Source organism: Drosophila teissieri, chromosome 2R, assembly GCF_016746235.2.
Source record: "Drosophila teissieri strain GT53w chromosome 2R, Prin_Dtei_1.1, whole genome shotgun sequence".
Classification (NCBI taxonomy): Eukaryota; Metazoa; Arthropoda; class Insecta; order Diptera; family Drosophilidae; genus Drosophila; species Drosophila teissieri.
Genome location: NC_053030.1, coordinates 574936 through 594179, shown reverse-complemented (window position 1 = coordinate 594179; position 19244 = coordinate 574936). Strand labels below are relative to the sequence as shown.

The 19244-nt window shown below is 39.4% G+C and overlaps 1 protein-coding gene across 1 annotated transcript in view; it reads right to left on the bottom strand.

The window, feature by feature from the left end:
* LOC122612161 (RNA polymerase I-specific transcription initiation factor RRN3-like) overlaps positions 1–12454 on the bottom strand; it is a 28434-nt gene extending 15980 nt beyond the window's left edge. Inside the window, exons 1-4 of the mRNA XM_043785592.1 lie at positions 12055–12454; positions 11511–11992; positions 8197–8688; positions 7966–8141 (exon numbers count right to left, since the gene is read on the bottom strand). Coding sequence (XP_043641527.1) covers positions 7966–8141; positions 8197–8688; positions 11511–11992; positions 12055–12270 — 1366 coding nt within the window. The 5' untranslated portion in view covers positions 12271–12454. The remainder of the gene's footprint in view (positions 1–7965; positions 8142–8196; positions 8689–11510; positions 11993–12054) is intronic.
* Between the last annotated feature and the right edge of the window lie 6790 nt (positions 12455–19244).

Genomic DNA, 19244 nt, shown 5'->3' with positions numbered 1-19244 from the left:
TTGCTATCGGAGCAGTATTATCCCAGGGCACTTTAAACAATGACAAACCTACTTGCTACGCGAGTAGAACACTCTCGGACGCAGAAGTAAATTATTCAACAATAGAAAAAGAAATGTTAGCCATCATATGGGCGGTTAAATATTTTCGACCGTATCTTTATGGGAACAAATTCACAATTGTCACAGATCATAAGCTGTTAACGTGGTTAATGAATTTTAAGGAGCCAAGTTCAAAAATATTAAGATGGAGAATACCATCCCCCCCCCCCCCCCCTCATTACATGGGAGAAAAACGGGGGCACCCACATAGTACCAAGCGCACCCTGTGTTTTTCTGCGAACAGCAACAACACCCAGCAGGGCGATCGCGTTACCGGACTGTTCACTTTTCTACGAATAACAACACAACACCGTAGGCGCCACTCCCCGATGGCGACAGGTGGCAGCCCCACCACTGGGATAAGCCGCATCTGGCCAATCACCAGATCGGTCGAAAAACTTACAACGATTACTGAAACTAATACGAGAAATTTAAACATAAACGGATCCCCAAATTTGATGACGACCATAGGCATTTCAAAACGGACACGAATTGGACAATGGAACGTTAGAACTCTAAGAGAACCATCTAGGTTAGCACAGTTCGAGGCGGAGATGGAGAAACTCCACATTGCAATAGCTGGAATCAGCGAGATGAGGTGGACTGGCAGTGGGGAAACAACAACATCAGATAGCAATCTAGTCCTACACAGTGGCAACAGTGACGGCAGCAGATATGGAGTGGGAATTTTCGTGTCCAAGCGCATAAAGAAGGCACTGGTTTCCTGGGAACCCATTTCTGATAGAATCATGACCGCCAGGTTCAGATGTAGAGCTAGATATATAAACATCACTCAATGCTATGCCCCGACGGAAGACGCAAACGACGACACCAAGGACGACTTCTATACTGCCCTTACAGCAACCCTCAACAAGTTACGGCAAGGTGACATTAACATCCTAATGGGTGACTTCAATGCAAAAATTGGCCCCAACAACACCGGACTAAGATCTGTCATGGGCCAGCATGGAACTGGGACTCGCAACGATAACGGAGAGAGATTAGTGGAACTCTGCCAGCTATTCCAACTGGTCATCGGTGGCACATTATTCCCACACAAAGATGTCCACAAATACTCCTGGACATCTCCAAGTGGTAATACGCGCAACCAGATCGACCACATATGCATTAGCAGGAAATGGAGACACTCGCTACTGGACGTACGGAACAAAAGGGGAGCAGCCATAGACAGTGATCATGAGTTGGTCATTGGAGAACTTTCAATAAAGCTCAACCGCAACCACTCAAGAAACACTGGCAACAGTCAACACCGTCGTGCGCCCCCCCTGAACCTGCACCTCCTTAGCGACTCTACTCTGAAGACGAGAATGACGTCCACGCTGCGAGAACAGCTGATCCCCCTAGAAGACCACCCATGGGAGTACACCTGCAGGCAACTAAGGACCACGGCGGAGGAAATACTTGGCCTGCAACAACGCGGAAGAACGGACTGGATATCTGAAGGGACCTGGGACCTAATCAGAAGGAGGAACCACCTGAAGCCTCTGGCGGACCAGCTCACGCAGTACCGTGAGGAGTATCGCGGACTATGCAGAGCGGTGAAAAAGTCGGCCAGAAAGGACAAAAGAGCACAGCTGGATAGACTTGCGGCAGACGCAGAACGAGCAGCCGGCGAGAACAACATGCGCTCGCTGTACCAGCAGATCTCACGGATCACAGGAACCCATCACAGACAGAACAAACCAGTCAGAGATCTAGAAGGTAACCTCTTATCCAATGATGACGCACAAATCCGAAGATGGCGCCAACACTTCATGGGAATTAGCCACACCACATCACCAAACGTGGCCATAGACTACAGGAGTGTTGTGCCGCCAAGTGGGAGTAACAGGATACCCTCTGCACCCCCGAATGTAAGAGAAATCGTGAATGCAATAAAGAAGCTGAAGCACAACAGGGCAGCTGGCGAAGACAACATACCAGCCGAATTGCTTTAAGTTGACACCCAACTAATGGCTGAAACATTGCATCCACACTTCTCACGCATATGGGAAGGCGAGACGGTGCCAGACTCCTGGAAAAACGGAATCATTGTGAAGCTTCCCAAAAAAGGCGACCTTAGTGACTGCAACAACTGGAGAGGGATAACACTGCTCAACACCAGCACCAGCTACAAGATCTTAGCTACACTTCTGAACGAACGCCTCCAGGAAAAAATTGAGCCAACAATACGAGACGAACAGGCAGGCTTCAGACCACACAGGAGTTGCGTAGACCAGGCAAATACACTACGCATAATAACCGAGCAAGCTGTGGAATGGAGAGCCCCGCTTTACCTCCTGTTTATCGATTTCAAGAAGGCATTCGACTCAGTTGAAAGAGCAGCAATATGGCGAGCACTTGCAAGAAAAGGAGTACCTGCAAACCTCATCGCCATCATCAAATCGATGTATGACGATGCCAACCTGGCGGTACTGCACAATGGAAAAACTAGTGCACCTTTCCAGACGAACACCGGAATTCGGCAAGGATGCCCGCTGTCACCACTCCTCTTCAACATCGTAGTCGACGAGTTAATGAGCGAAGTATGCTCTTCCAAGCGCGGAATTCCGTGGAACCTCACCAGACACCTTGAGGACTTGGACTACGCAGACGACATATGTCTCATATCGCACAGACTCGGCGACATACAGAGGAAAAGTGACGACCTCGTCAGGATAGCCAGCAGCGTAGGGCTCGAGATAAACATAGCGAAAACAAAAGCTATGCGCTTCAACCACTCCAACCAAGGAAACATCAACATAAATGGGAACCCAATCGAGTTCATTACGAGTTTCCCATACCTTGGCACCATCATATCCAACAGTGGTGGAGTGGATGATGATGTCTCCAGTCGTCTTGGCAAAGCCCGCTCAGCATTTGGGAGACTATACCGCATATGGAGAGACCGAAAAATCAGCCGACGAACAAAGCTCAGGATCTACAATGCGTGTGTGAAATCCATACTGCTATACGGAAGTGAGACATGGCTCGCCACGAAGAAAATGACGCAGAAGCTACAGGCTTTCAGCAACAAATGCCTGAGAGTCATATGTGGGGTATTCTGGCCAAAGAGAATAACCAACACAGAACTGTGGCGCGTTACAGACGAGTCCCCGATTCATATACAAATAAGGAAGAAAAAATGGATGTGGATTGGGCACGCTCTCAGAAGAAACCCGAGTGGCATTGTGAGGATGGCACTAGATTGGAACCCCCAAGGAAGCAGGCGAGTAGGAAGGCCAAGAGCAACCTGGAGAAGAACCGCTCACCAAGAACTAGCCCAAATAAACACTACATGGGAAAGTGCAAAACAGACAGCTCAAAATAGAGTTAGATGGAAAGCTCTCGTAGAAGCCCTAAGTTCCCGAGTGGAATAGAAGGAATTAAATTAAAAAAAAAAAAAATTTGAAAAGCATAATAGGCAACGTTATTAAGAACTGCGAAATATGCCTTAGGCTAAAATACGATAGACAGCCGCCAAAAATACCCTATCAAACTCCGGAAACTCCAAGAGCTTCACTTGAAATAGTACATATGGATATACATATGTACAATCAGTGGGAAGTATAACTTAACGCTAATAGATAAATTTTCAAAATTAGCTTGGACTTATGTAGTAACTAATAGAAATTCGATATGCATTATAAAAGCTTTTAAAAATTTTGTGGAATTATTTGCAATTCCTAAAAAACTGGTATATGACCAAGGTTCCGGAATTTGCGGGGAAGTATTCAAAATACTTTTAAAATTTGTGGAATTATTTGCAATTCCTAAAAAACTGGTATATGACCAAGGTTCCGGAATTTGCGGGGGAAGTATTCAAAAAGTTTTGTTGCCAATACAATATTCAATTACATGTCACCTCGTTTCAACAGTCTTCTAGTAACTCACCTGTAGAGAGATTACATTCAACTCTCACGGAAATCTATAGAATAACCACTGATAGCCGAAAAGAAGAACAACTACCATGTGAACATGAAGAAGTACTATCACAAACCATGATAACATATAATAACGCTATACACTCTAGTACCAAGTTGACACCCTATGAACTTTTCCATGATAAAACCAAAGACATTATAATAACAAGATGCGTAACGGCCATACATTGGTTTTGCACTATGCAGCCACTTTTTTGGTGACGACCAAAATTGCTCTCTTTTCGCTCGCCTAAAATTGAGAACGTAAAAATCTAAAATAGAATTGTCTTACTTGTGTGAGTCAAAACATAAAAGGAGATAGTGTGTATGTGTGCGTGCTTCTGCTAGAAGACGATTTTCGGGCCGAAATCAATTTTGATCTAAGAAACGAATTTGATTAATGTTTTGGTGAACTTCGATTCAAAACTATTATGGTTTGAAAGAAGTTTTTATACCCGTTACTCGTAGAGTAAAAGGGTATACTAGATTCGTTGAAAAGTATGTAACAGGCAGAAGGAAGCGTTTCCGACCATATAAAGTATATATATTCTTGATCAGGATCAGTAGCCGAGTCGATCTGGCCATGTCCGTCTGTCCGTCCGTCTGTCCGTCTGGCCGTCTGTCCGTATGAACGTCGAGATCTCAGGAACTACAAAAGCTAGAAAGTTGAGATTAAGCATACAGACTCCAGGGACATAGAAGCAGCGCAAGTTTGTCGATTCATGTTGCCACGCCCACTCTAACGCCCACAAAACCGCCAAAAACTGTATGTGCTGAAGACTCTCCTTCGCACTTCGAATAGCTGAGTAAAGGGTATCAGATAGTCGGGGAACTCGACTATAGCGTTCTCTCTTGTTTTAATATTCGTTTGATAAAATCGCCGCTCGAATTAGCTACTGGTTACATATTTATATTTATATTGATAATTATTAATATGTAATATATGTAATATATTTCCGTACTTTACCAATGCAACAAAACGACTTTAATTGATTATAAATACAATTATATAGCGAAATTTAAAAAATCGAATATATATACTTTATATGGTCGGAAACGCTTCCTTCTGCCTGTTACATACTTTTCAACGAATCTAGTATACCCTTTTACTCTACGAGTAACGGGTATAATTAATATATATAAAATAAATAGAAATATGGAATATGTTTATTGCAAAATTGATTTCTTGAAGCGCGAAGTGCGGACATAAGCACCGAAGAATCATTGTCTTCTTATATTTTTCACACGTCGCACGCTGAATACTCTAATGACAATTATTCTAATATAAAGTCATCTTTTAAAATTATTATGCATTTTTTTGTACATAGATTGTCCTATTATTATTTCGGTGTTGAATTTGAATAATTGTTATGTTAAGGCAATGCAAGACTAGAGTTTTTAAGTGGTGTCAATTTATAAAAAATAATATAGATTTAAAGTCTAAGAACTTCTAAGATGAAGGGCATATTTTGTCATTTTTAAAATGCATGTGCATACGTGTGCACCAATACAGTGGTCAGAAAAGCCACGACGAAAAAATCGTGTGCAAAATATTCGGATGGCGTTACGCATCTTGTTATTCTAATGTCTTTGATAAAACCCACACTTTTAATAACTCTGTGAAATTTAATGGAGACAATGATTATTTAAATCAGTTAAATATATTTCGAGAAAAGTTATACCCAAAAGTAAAACGTAAGTTAGAAGAGACAGTATACAAGAGAACTATGAAATTAAATGAGAATAGAACGGATGAAATAGAAATAGAGGAAGGAGACAAGATCTTTAGAAAAGAAAACAGAAGAAATAAGATTACACCTCGTTTCACAATCCATAAAGTGTCAAGGGTACATGGACCTACATTTAAAAGAAGCAGAGGTCAAAAGATACACAAGTCTAAAATCAGAAAGACTACAAAGATAACTAAAGGTCTCGGCCTTCTCTCTTTCTTTTTTTTAGATTCGTGCTAGTTTCGGCACAATTCATATCGATCCAAGATATTAACAAGAGAGAACGCTATAGTCGAGTTCCCCGACTATCTGATACCCGTTACTCAGCTAGTGGAAGTGCGAAGGAGAGTCTTCAACACTGACAGTTTTTGGCGGTTTGTGGGCTTTAGAGTGGGCGTGGCAAAAAGCTTTTGGCAAATCGATAGAAATTTACAAGTCTAATACAAAAAGGAAAAAATATCACATTTTTCAAAAGTGTGGGCGTGGCAGCTTTGGGCGGTTTGTGGGCTTTAGAGTGGGCGTGGCAAAAAGTTTTTTTGCAAATCGATAGAAATTTACAAGACTAATACAAAAATAAAAAAATATTAAAACATTTTTTAAAAGTGTGGGCATGGCAGTTTTATGCGGTTTGTAGGCGTTAGAGGGGGCATGGCAACATGAATCAACAAACTTGCGCTGCGTCTATGTCTCTGGAGACTGTATGTTTAATCTCATTTTTCTAGCTTTTGTAGTTCCTGAGATCTCGACGTTCATACGGACAGACGGACGGACATGGCCAGATCGACTCAGCTACTGATGCTGATCAAGAATATATATACTTTATATGGTCGGAAACGCTTCCTTCTGCCTGTTACATACTTTTCAACAAATCTAATATACCCTTTTACTCTACGAGTAACGGGTATAATGAGTCCACTAATCCCATTGCCAAAATAAAATTAGGTGAATTTTAATACATACTTATAAAAATATTAAACATATAATAGACCTACAGGAATATGAAAGCTGTGTAGAAACATTTAGTAGTACACTAAATTTTATACAGCAAGATGAAACGCTCATTGACGCAGCTTATATCCTAGAGGGTAAGATATTAGAACATCCAGAGATAATTATGCCACCTACAAGAGGAGTTTCAAGAAACAACACGATGGAAACACTGACATTGCAGGGAGAAAAAACAGGTTTTTACAGATTTTTTTTTTTGGGCGTACGGTGAAAGTAAATTTATTTCTGATTATTGTACATTAAAGAGTAGTAATTGAACTATATTCTGTGAAATATTGGTTGAAAAATATTGAAAATTGACCGAATGGCAGCAATTCTTCGTAGGCGCCTCAGAAAAAATACATTTTGCGGTGCACGTCATACCTCAGCACTGGATAATCTGATATGAAATACCCAAAGTTTTTCCATCAATTTTTATGTCCCTCTAGGTATACCTGTCGAGTTTTTCAATTTTTTTATAATTTTTGAACTTTTTACAAAACTTGAAAGTGAAAATACCGATTTTTGGCCAAAGTTCATAACTATTGTTGTTAATAATAAAAAAATTAAAATCAGAAACGAAAAAATTTCGACAGGGTTATCTCATAAATTATGTAAGGAAATACTGTAAATTTGAGAACGATCGGTTGAATAGATTTTGAGATACAGAGTGCACCGACTCAAAAAACATCGATTTGAGAAAAACGTGTTTAAAGTTGTTGTTGCTGTCTTCCCCGCTGAGGGATTACAGCTCAGGTAGTCGTTCGAGACCCGCCTACTTCCAAAGCTATATCTTTGTGAGTTTTGCTCCGATTGACTTCCTATTTACAGACAACAATCTTGAGTTACTATACTTTCTAATATGCAATAAAAAAAAATCACTTTTTTTGAACCTTCAAAACCCTACCCCCCCCTTAAGCAATGCCTGGGCTAAACGACGTTGGAATTATTGTTATAAATTAAAACGATGTATTTCGACCGCACATCGACAATCGTCTGTTGTGCAAATTTTGAAAGACAGAAAATCCAAGAAGCCAACTGCCATATAATGAGAAAGGCAAATTATCTCGCAGAAGTCGTTCTGCAGACATCGTGAAATCGGAAAATTAGAAGTTAGGTTATGCATGCAACAAGTTTGGCTGCGCGAAAGTAAAATATGTACTCAAGACGCTTTCGATATTCCCAATAATAGCGATATTCGTTGACTTGTTTAAAATTAAACTTACCTTTTGAACTGGCAGTCAAATCTTTTGCGCGAAATGCAATTAAATAGAACACAGCTTGGCAAACAGAATAGAAAACCAAATTGGCCTTTAGAGAGCAGTTATGCTTATATGCATCCGAGTCATCTATGTATGTATGAGCCCACTTTGTCAATTCTTTTAGGTAGAAAATAACAGTGCTAAAAAAGTTATGTTTTAGTTTTTATATCCTGTAGAGCAATTACATTTTCTTACCTATGTGACAAAAATATGGCACGGGATAAAAAGCTAGCCATGTATCCCACCGCAGCATGACGAATTACGGCCGATGCATTCGGATTTTGAACTTTCAACCATAACGAGTCAAGAAAAGCTTCAGAATATACAGACCGCAGACTAGTTACATAAAATATGATGAATTGCACATGATGTGTATTGTGGCTGGGTAATAACACTTCGTCGAATAAATAAAGTAACATCTTAAATAATCGATTAGCAGTCCTTCGCTGTTGATCGCCACTATTTTCATTAATTCGACATTTGCCATCAAAAAACTCATAAAGCAAGAGTAGGCATACATCCAATGTTTTGCCAACAGGATGACTCACAGATTTTCCAGATTTGGTTAAATTTTCGACGAATACATCGTCTATTTTAAACAAGGTATCCGATTCCACTTTGTCCTCCTGATCATTTATTTCTAATTCAATTTCATCTTTTGGAGCGTTAACATCTAACAATAAAAGCCTGAAATACGTAAAGAAAAATCGCACATATTCTATCAAACGAAATTGTTCAGCAAAATAATCGAGAAAAGCAAGACTTCCTTTTCCATTTCTATTCAAACTTTTCTGGTTACATATTTTTCCGTGTTAAGATATGCATACATTGAAGGTATTTACAGCAGTAGTGTGGAAACTTTGCGAATAGGATAAGATTTTCCGGAATAATACTAGCCCAAACCACTATTAATTCGAACAGCATGATTTTTTTGCAGTGCGGAATCTTCAACACACAACATTATTTGAATAGTATATAGTATAGTATATTGGTATTCCTTGTCTGTAATAAGAAAATAAATATCGTGTGTTGAACTGCAAACAAATCATGCTGTTTGAATTAATAGTGGTTAGGGCACGTCTATAAAAAATGTACATCTGCGAAAAAAAAAAGCACCACCTGCCCAGTAAAACTTTGAATGAGTCTCCTACCTACAATTTAGGGCTTAAAAGGAGCTGAAATACCTTTTTAGAAAGGTTAAACAATTCACTTTTTAGGAAATAAAAAAAATCACTATTGTTCTATGAATTCTTAACTTATTTAAGAAACTTTATTAAAAATGACAAAATAAGGTGAAAAAAATAATAGCACAACTTCATAAAAAATGCTTTAAACATAAAATTTAAACTTAACTGTAACAAATTCATAAATAACAAGTGATTGTATATTAAAACTACGCCCATCCCATTAATTTAATATTTGGTAGTGTATCCTTTATTAGCAATAACAGCTGCGCAACGTTTTGGCATGGAGTCAACCAGGTCCTGGCACCGTTTTGAGATATTTTGCTCCAGGACTCCTTTATTATACCCAAAGTTATTCGTTGTTAGTTGGCTTTGAAGCTACAACAGCTTTTCTCATATCTGACCAAGAATTTTTGATGAGATTACGGCCTGGGGACTGTGCAGGCCAATCCAAAACAGGAACAGATTTATTTTAGAACGAATCCTTGGCTATCCTGCTGGTGTACTTGGGGTCATAGTCTTGTTAATTGTATTCGGCAAAGGGTAGCATCCTCGTCACCAAAATATCCACAAACACATGTTGATCCATGATGGTTTTTAACTATGGTATATTATGATATAGCCCCAAATACATAGTACGAGAAACAAGCCCATACCATTACACTGGATCCTCTGTGTTTAATTGCTTCTACTGTGTAATTTGGCTTATTTGGTTCTTAGGTTGCCTTACATACGATTAAGGTCCATTGCCACCAAAAAAAACCACCTTGCTCTCATCTGACAATAAAAAGTTCGTCCACTTTTCACATGGCCAATTTAATTGTTCCTTGACGAACTTAATGCGCTTGGGTATGTGTCTCCCATTTAAAAGAGAGACTACAACCTTTTAAACCATGTTCCCTTAGACATGTGTGAACTGTTTGCACTGTTGCGGATATGTTGAGATCCTTTTTCAGTTCGGTAGCAGCTTTAAATGGATCCTTCTTGCTCTCTGGCACTAGCCTTTTGAAGAGATGGGTGCCCAATGATGGTTTTCTCCCACGTTTTTCGGGATTCTCGTTGTAGGTGATTGTATTTTCTATCATTTTGTTTTAGCATTGAAGGATTAGACCAATATTTCTCTGTGATTTTCCTTCAGAAATTGGTTTTTTGATCAGGTCACGTTTATCTGAAGTGCAATGCTTTCCTCGTCCCATTTTAATTCTTTTTTTTAGGGTATGTTTAAAAAAAAATGTTGGAAATAGAAATACAAATGTCAAGTTTTATAACCATGTGCTTTTCACCAAAACAAACCTCCGACAAGTATTGAATATTTGAAAAAATCGATAATTGTGCTATTTTTGTTTTCGCCTCATTTTAGACCTTGCCGCCCAAAAAAAATTCTAAAAAATAAAAGTATGGACAATTCTTTTTTTTTTTTTCATTTTTGGATGGGAAAAATATCTAGCATTATGCGAAAAATCAGTATTTGTTACTATCGGTACCTCAACCTTAATTTATTTGATCGAGAACAAAATACGTTATGGTGGTGCTATTATTTTATTCGCAACTGTATGCTTTTTTAAAATTTGTAATTTCACCGTCTTTTTTAGTGAAACGTGCCCATATTTGGGCACATCAATTAATATCAGAACTTTTGTACATTGGAGGTGGGATCGTCACTTGTTTAATAACTCGTCAAGAGCGTTTGCGTAAAGATTATTTATATACCACTGTTTGCTTAAGTATACCTCAATACTATGACCAGAAGTTGGTCGCATAGCATCTCTTTCTATATCTTGATAAGTAATTATATATTTCGGAAAGTTTTATAAACCAAGACTTAAAATTTCAAGTGCTATACAGTTTTAAATTAAAAATGAAATCATTGCATAATTTTGCAGATGTTCATTCGTTTATGGTTTAACTAGCGAAGTTTTCCAAAAGTGGTAAAGCTAATTTTCAGGACTTTTTTTTATCAAACTTACAGACAATCAATTTGGTTATAATTTATTTTTTTTTATAGTACACACACTATCTTAATGTGCTACATAACACCGTGCCCTGCAGTCCATAGTGATTACGCAATAATGAATATTAAACATTAAAGTAATAGGAAAGTATTTTTAATCAATAAATTCTTGGGTTTGTGGATTCTAATGTACTGAAAGTTTTTTTGGATGCTAACAGACATATAGCAGAAAGAATTTCGATTCAGTCAAGTTTTCTTCGCAATTACATTTTGGGAAGTTAAAATGGGAAAAATTCCAATAATTGTGATGTATAATTTCACTTAAAAACAAGAAGTACCGAAATTTAAAAAAAAAAAATTGGTAAAGTACTTACTTTTGCAAAACCAGTTGAAAGACAAGTTCCTCGAATATAGGCTTGTACTCTAATAACCAAAGCACGTTATACAGATACCCTGCCGTCACATGGCATGGCTTTTTAAAATAGGGGAATTTTGCGGATATCGCATCAATTATAATATCAAATGCCATTGGCACGGCAGTTAAAATGCGATCCAGTACTTTATGGATGGGTTTCAATCCATTTCGCGTATTTTCCGAAGGGCCTCCGTTGACCCACTCGGATTCATCCAAATCTCCTGGAATCCAATGGACAATAAGTTTGGACACTCCAATAGGTAAATATCTATTGTGAGCCACCATTAATTCTATACAAAATTCAGTATAAGCTTCGATTATCTCTGAACTTCTTTTCCTCCAGTTAAGGGACAGTAAAGCCTCGACAACGGTAACAAACTCAGGAGTCAAATTGTGAACAATTCGTTTAGCATCTTTCATGATTAGCACAACCTCGACATCCTTTAAATTTTAATAAAACGTTAAGACTAATTAATACATTTGCAGGTACAAGCTTAACTTACGCTAAGTTCTGCTTCCCGGATGAAGTATGTGAACTCCTTGACCAGATGGAAATTTCGATCTTCTAGGGCCACGCGCACTGATTCTGCGAGGCCTTTCTCTTTGGGTGTGGAAAATCGAACTTTGTTGATGGATACGACATTTGTTTGATGTCGTTTTACACCAGAAAACGTCTTTAAAATAGATGTCACATCCGTCTTATTCGTGAAAAAGGACATAATTTTAGGTCAATAATATGTTTATTTGTTATTGAATTGAGTATTCGAAAGGATAATCCAAATAGAAGTTGAATGAATAAAAGATTTCTTCACAATACATTTTTTTTCGAAAGATAATTTCAATATTATTTTAAGAACAAAAATTCCTAAGCATTTTAATTAGAAATAACACGTTGTTATGCGTTCCCAAGAACAGTGTGGCCATGAAATTTCCGAAGAATTATACCGCTTGGCTAGGAAAATACACTTTCTTCACTTTTGGTATTTTTATGTAAATATTAAGAAAATCTTTAATTTTTTAACAGAGGAAAGTAAAATCATTTCAGATATCAGTTCCTTCAATTAATAATTTATTAAATTCAAACAAAAAACACCAATAATCAGTGTGCCCTTGTAATATTCGATATATTCTCATGCCCGTTCAGGGTAAAAACACTTCCTTTACTTTGGTTTTTTTATGTTGATATTAAGAAATTTTTAATTATAATCTTAAAAAAATACACGTTTTATTTAAAAATCAAATCAAACTTTATATTAAAAAAAACATTTTGTAGATCATTGCCTTAAATATTTATATAGTAAATTCAAACACTGAACACGTTTAACTAAGTAAAAACTATTACCGATCGTGCATGGTACTGTTCAGCGGTGACACAGTGGATAAGCGGCTGAAATTCAATAATATAAGAATCAGCAATTCAAAGCATGTAAACGATAAATTTATATTTTACCCACCACCTAAACATTTATATCAATATATTTTTTTTTTCAAACTTATTGCGTTTTTTATTGGATCTTCTCTTATTGTGAGACAAACAATAATTATTCAAATCTTATTATATAACTTAGATTAATTACAATTTGAAATAATTGCATTAGATAGAGACGGCCCTAGGATTTCTTAGCAGCTATAGAATTGCGTAAGCGACTTCGGGAGAGGATGTTCGTGTGCGGCGAGCTTTGCTTGATGTTTACTCTTTCTCATCTGGATTTCCTCGTTGACGAGATTTATGTGGAGGTCTCTATGGATGCTTTTGCTGCGTAGGTACCGTGGTGCCCCAGTTGTAGTTCGCAGAATCGCTGACTGAGCTCGCTGTACAATTTCAATGTTTGTTTTTGACGCGTTTCCCCATATTCACAACCGTGTGTCCAGGTGGGTTTTAGCACGGTATTGTAGAGAAGTACTTTGTATTCCAGACTAAGTGGAGAGTTGCAATAAATAAAGCAGTGTTGATTGTCTGCTTTTAGCTTTATATGTGTCCTTTTAGATTCTATATTGCCCCGCCAGGTCAGGCGTCTATCTACTTCTGATTATGGGATGAATGTTTTCTACCATGTACCCGGTGGAAAGGTTTGTCTATTCAGTGTGAATGTTACATGTCTGCTTTTGCGCCAGTCCGCAAACCATCTTTCCACTGTTTAAATGCCTTTTCAAACAGTTTCGAGACACACAATAGGAGACTGATTGGTCTGTAGGATGATAGTTGCGTTTTGTCTTTGCTTGGCTTGGGAATCATCACTATGCCCGCCTTTTTCCACCTTTGGGGATAGTATCCAAGTTTCGTAATAGCGTTAAAGAGTTTGCATAATGTCAGAACCGCAAACGTTGGGAGTTCAATGATCATTTTTGGTGTTATTAAGTCGTGTCCAGGTGATTTTTTGGGCTTACGATTTTTATGATAGATGCTATCTCACTTTGGCTAAATGTTATTGGATTTATCGGTGGCAAGATTTTAATTACTGCAGGTAGGACAAATGAGTTGCTAGCAGAATTTGGCTGGAATATGTAACATATAACGAAGATTAGTTATAATGCGAGCAGATGTAATTGCCGTAGTGGTAGCAGTGGCACGCGCTGGTTCCGGCTCTATGTTGTCGGCAATGGGCTGGGTTATAAGTTAAATACTGCAATACTACGTGCTCTTGAAAGTTAAAACAAATAAACTAAAATCGCGTGCGAATATCCAACAAATAATCTTGAAGGAAAAGATAGATCGGAAAGAAAAAAAAATATAATTAAAAAGAAAGGAAATCTCAAACAAAATATTCTAGTGGATCTTAAGGCGCACCCCAGGATCTGGAGTGGCCGCTGCCCCACCCTTCCATTATCGCCACGAGCAAAACCATGTTTATTGGCGATCCCATCGGTCCACAAAGAATTCAGGTCACTGCATCAAATCCGCTGTTCATAATCCCAGATAAATAACTTCTATTCGGACTTTATTATAAATTTATTCATTAAAATTAATTAAACCAAAACCTTCCATTTGTTGTTCCTGCTTAACTAAATATTTTAACCTAAATCCTAATTAGAGACATGTAAAATAGGAATATATTAATAGAAAGAAAAAGTAAAAAAAATTAAACTCCAAGGAATTATTTGTACTTCCTAACATTATTTTTGTTCTTTTAATTCTTATTATGGGCGATTATTATTCTATCATTATTATATGGATATATAGTTTAATCATATCTTATTTATTAATGCATAAAAAAATTATTCCAAAATTATTTATTCATTGCAATAGTCGTTGTATATATATAAGTATGAGTGAAAATACAGTGGCTGAAAAGAAAATATGTTTCAAAACAACCTATACCATTCGCATGAGTATTAATATAATATAAATGTAATATAGTTCGATAAGAAGAAAAAAATTAAAATATTTTTCAATTTACTACCGGTATACACAATATTTCGCTCCTCGACTGTACCTATACCCGAGAGAGGCTCGGTGTACACAATATTTCGATCCTCGACTGTGCCATGCAATAACATGTCGTAGGTCAGGCCTGGGTTTTGGTTTTCGCAACGAATTGGACGATCAAAAGAGAGAATAGATTCAATATATATAACTGCAAAATTTAAAGACTTAAAGAGCCATCCACCAAAACAAAAAAAATGCAATGCCTTGTTTACATAATATATCGTTGCAAGTAAGAGAGACAAATTTTGAGATATCACTTACATGTTTTTTTTCTCCCACGGCGAAAGTACTTTCTCCGGCGAATTTCTTCTTATTGTTTCATGTTTTGGTCTTGATAAATGTTTGCGGAAAAATTTGTGTATGGATATATATATATTATTGAGGTATTGCGTTGGATGAATGGCTGGAGTATGATTAATCCATTATGGTTTTAATTTTGATTATTTTTATATTACTATTTAAATTTTTGTATTTTTTTTTTCTAACTGGCACGGCCAATTCTTTCCACCACTTACTTTCACTCGGTTTACCTTTTTTATTTATTTAATTTAATTTATTTATAATTTAATTTATTCTATATTTAGTTTACTATCTGGATGATTTATACCATAGAACAAGTATCCTGGTATATGAAAATTGTATTTATTTGTGAGGTGCGTTTCTGATTATAGCATTGCGTGGATGTTTTTTTCATTAATGAAGTTCTTTTGTAACGCCATTTGCGTTCCACAGAGATATCCGTAGGGAAGCCATTATCGGGTTTTGAAGATACAAGTAGATGTATTAAGATATTTACACCCGTTACTCGTAGAGTAAAAGGGTATACTAGATTCGTTGAAAAGTATGTAACAGGCAGAAGGAAGCGTTTCCGACCATATAAAGTATATATATTCTTGATCAGGATCAGTAGCCGAGTCGATCTGGCCATGTCCGTCTGTCCGTCCGTCTGTCTGTCCGTCTGTCCGTCCGTCTGTCCGTATGAACGTCGAGATCTCAGGAACTACGAAAGCAAGAAAGTTGAGATTAAACATACGGACTCCAGGGACATAGACGCAGCGCAAGTTTGTCGATTCATGTTGCCACGCCCACTCTAACGCCCACAAACCGCCCAAAACTGCCACGTCCACACTTTTGAAAATTGTTTTGATATTTTTTCATTTTAGTATTTTTTTTTGTTTTAATTCCTTCTATTCCACTCGGGAACTTAGGGCTTCTACGAGAGCTTTCCATCTAACTCTATTTTGAGCTGTCTGTTTTGCACTTTCCCATGTAGTGTTTATTTGGGCTAGTTCTTGGTGAGCGGTTCTTCTCCAGGTTGCTCTTGGCCTTCCTACTCGCCTGCTTCCTTGGGGGTTCCAATCTAGTGCCATCCTCACAATGCTACTCGGGTTTCTTCTGAGAGCGTGCCCAATCCACATCCATTTTTTCTTCCTTATTTTTATATGAATCGGGGACTCGTCTGTAACGCGCCACAGTTCTGTGTTGGTTATTCTGTTTGGCCAGAATACCCCACATATGACTCTCAGGCATTTGTTGCTGAAAGCCTGTAGCTTCTGCGTCATTTTCTTCGTGGCGAGCCATGTCTCACTTCCGTATAGCAGTATGGATTTCACACACGCATTGTAGATCCTGAGCTTTGTTCGTCGGCTGATTTTTCGGTCTCTCCATATGCGGTATAGTCTCCCAAATGCTGAGCGGGCTTTGCCAAGACGACTGGAGACATCATCATCCACTCCACCACTGTTGGATATGATGGTGCCAAGGTATGGGAAACTCGTAATGAACTCGATTGGGTTCCCATTTATGTTGATGTTTCCTTGGTTGGAGTGGTTGAAGCGCATAGCTTTTGTTTTCGCTATGTTTATCTCGAGCCCTACGCTGCTGGCTATCCTGACGAGGTCGTCACTTTTCCTCTGTATGTCGCCGAGTCTGTGCGATATGAGACATATGTCGTCTGCGTAGTCCAAGTCCTCAAGGTGTCTGGTGAGGTTCCACGGAATTCCGCGCTTGGAAGAGCATACTTCGCTCATTAACTCGTCGACTACGATGTTGAAGAGGAGTGGTGACAGCGGGCATCCTTGCCGAATTCCGGTGTTCGTCTGGAAAGGTGCACTAGTTTTTCCATTGTGCAGTACCGCCAGGTTGGCATCGTCATACATCGATTTGATGATGGCGATGAGGTTTGCAGGTACTCCTTTTCTTGCAAGTGCTCGCCATATTGCTGCTCTTTCAACTGAGTCGAATGCCTTCTTGAAATCGATAAACAGGAGGTAAAGCGGGGCTCTCCATTCCACAGCTTGCTCGGTTATTATGCGTAGTGTATTTGCCTGGTCTACGCAACTCCTGTGTGGTCTGAAGCCTGCCTGTTCGTCTCGTATTGTTGGCTCAATTTTTCCTGGAGGCGTTCGTTCAGAAGTGTAGCTAAGATCTTGTAGCTGGTGTTGAGCAGTGTTATCCCTCTCCAGTTGTTGCAGTCACTAAGGTCGCCTTTTTTGGGAAGCTTCACAATGATTCCGTTTTTCCAGGAGTCTGGCACCGTCTCGCCTTCCCATATGCGTGAGAAGTGTGGTTGCAATGTTTCAGCCATTAGTTGGGTGTCAACTTGAAGCAATTCGGCTGGAATGTTGTCTTCGCCAGCTGCCCTGTTGTGCTTCACTTCCACTTGCCACACCATCCCACCCCCCCCCCCCCCCCCCCTCATTACATGGGAGAAAAACGGGGGCACCCACATAGTACCAAGCGCACCCTGTGTTTTTCTGCGAACAGCAACAACACCCAGCAGGGCGATCGCGTTACCAGACTGTTCGCTTTTCTACGAATAACAACACAACATCGTAGGCGCCACTCTCCGATGGCGACAGGTGGCAGCCCCACCACTGGGATAAGCCGCATCTGGCCAATCACCAGATCGGTCGAAAAACTTACAACGATTACTGAAACTAATACGAGAAATTTAAACATAAACGGATCCCCAAATTTGATGACGACCATAGGCATTTCAAAACGGACACGAATTGGACAATGGAACGTTAGAACTCTAAGAGAACCATCTAGGTTAGCACAGTTCGAGGCGGAGATGGAGAAACTCTACATTGCAATAGCTGGAATCAGCGAGATGAGGTGGACTGGCAGTGGGGAAACAACAACATCAGATAGCAATCTAGTCCTACACAGTGGCAACAGTGACGGCAGCAGATACGGAGTGGGAATTTTCGTGTCCAAGCGCATAAAGAAGGCGCTGGTTTCCTGGGAACCCATTTCTGATAGAATCATGACCGCCAGGTTCAGATGTAGAGCTAGATATATAAACATCACTCAATGCTATGCCCCGACGGAAGACGCAAACGACGACACCAAGGACGACTTCTATACTGCCCTTACAGCAACCCTCAACAAGTTACGGCAAGGTGACATTAACATCCTAATGGGTGACTTCAATGCAAAAATTGGCCCCAACAATACCGGACTAAGATCTGTCATGGGCCAGCATGGAACTGGGACTCGCAACGATAACGGAGAGAGATTAGTGGAACTCTGCCAGCTATTCCAACTGGTCATCGGTGGCACATTATTCCCACACAAAGATGTCCACAAATACTCCTGGACATCTCCAAGTGGTAATACGCGCAACCAGATCGACATATGCATTAGCAGGAAATGGAGACACTCGCTACTGGACGTACGGAACAAAAGGGGAGCAGCCATAGACAGTGATCATGAGTTGGTCATTGGAGAACTTTCAATAAAGCTCAACCGCAACCACTCAAGAAACACTGGCAACAGTCAACACCGGCGTGCGCCCCCCTGAACCTGCACCTCCTTAGCGACTCTACTCTGAAGACGAGAATGACGTCCACGCTGCGAGAACAGCTGATCCCCCTAGAAGACCACCCATGGGAGTACACCTGCAGGCAACTAAGGACCACGGCGGAGGAAATACTTGGCCTGCAACAACGCGGAAGAACGGACTGGATATCTGAAGGGACCTGGACCTAATCAGAAGGAGGAACCACCTGAAGCCTCTGGCGGACCAGCTCACGCAGTACCGTGAGGAGTATCGCGGACTATGCAGAGCGGTGAAAAAGTCGGCCAGAAAGGACAAAAGAGCACAGCTGGATAGACTTGCGGCAGACGCAGAACGAGCAGCCGGCGAGAACAACATGCGCTCGCTATACCAGCAGATCTCACGGATCACAGGAACCCATCACAGACAGGACAAACCAGTCAGAGATCTAGAAGGTAACCTCTTATCCAATGATGACGCAC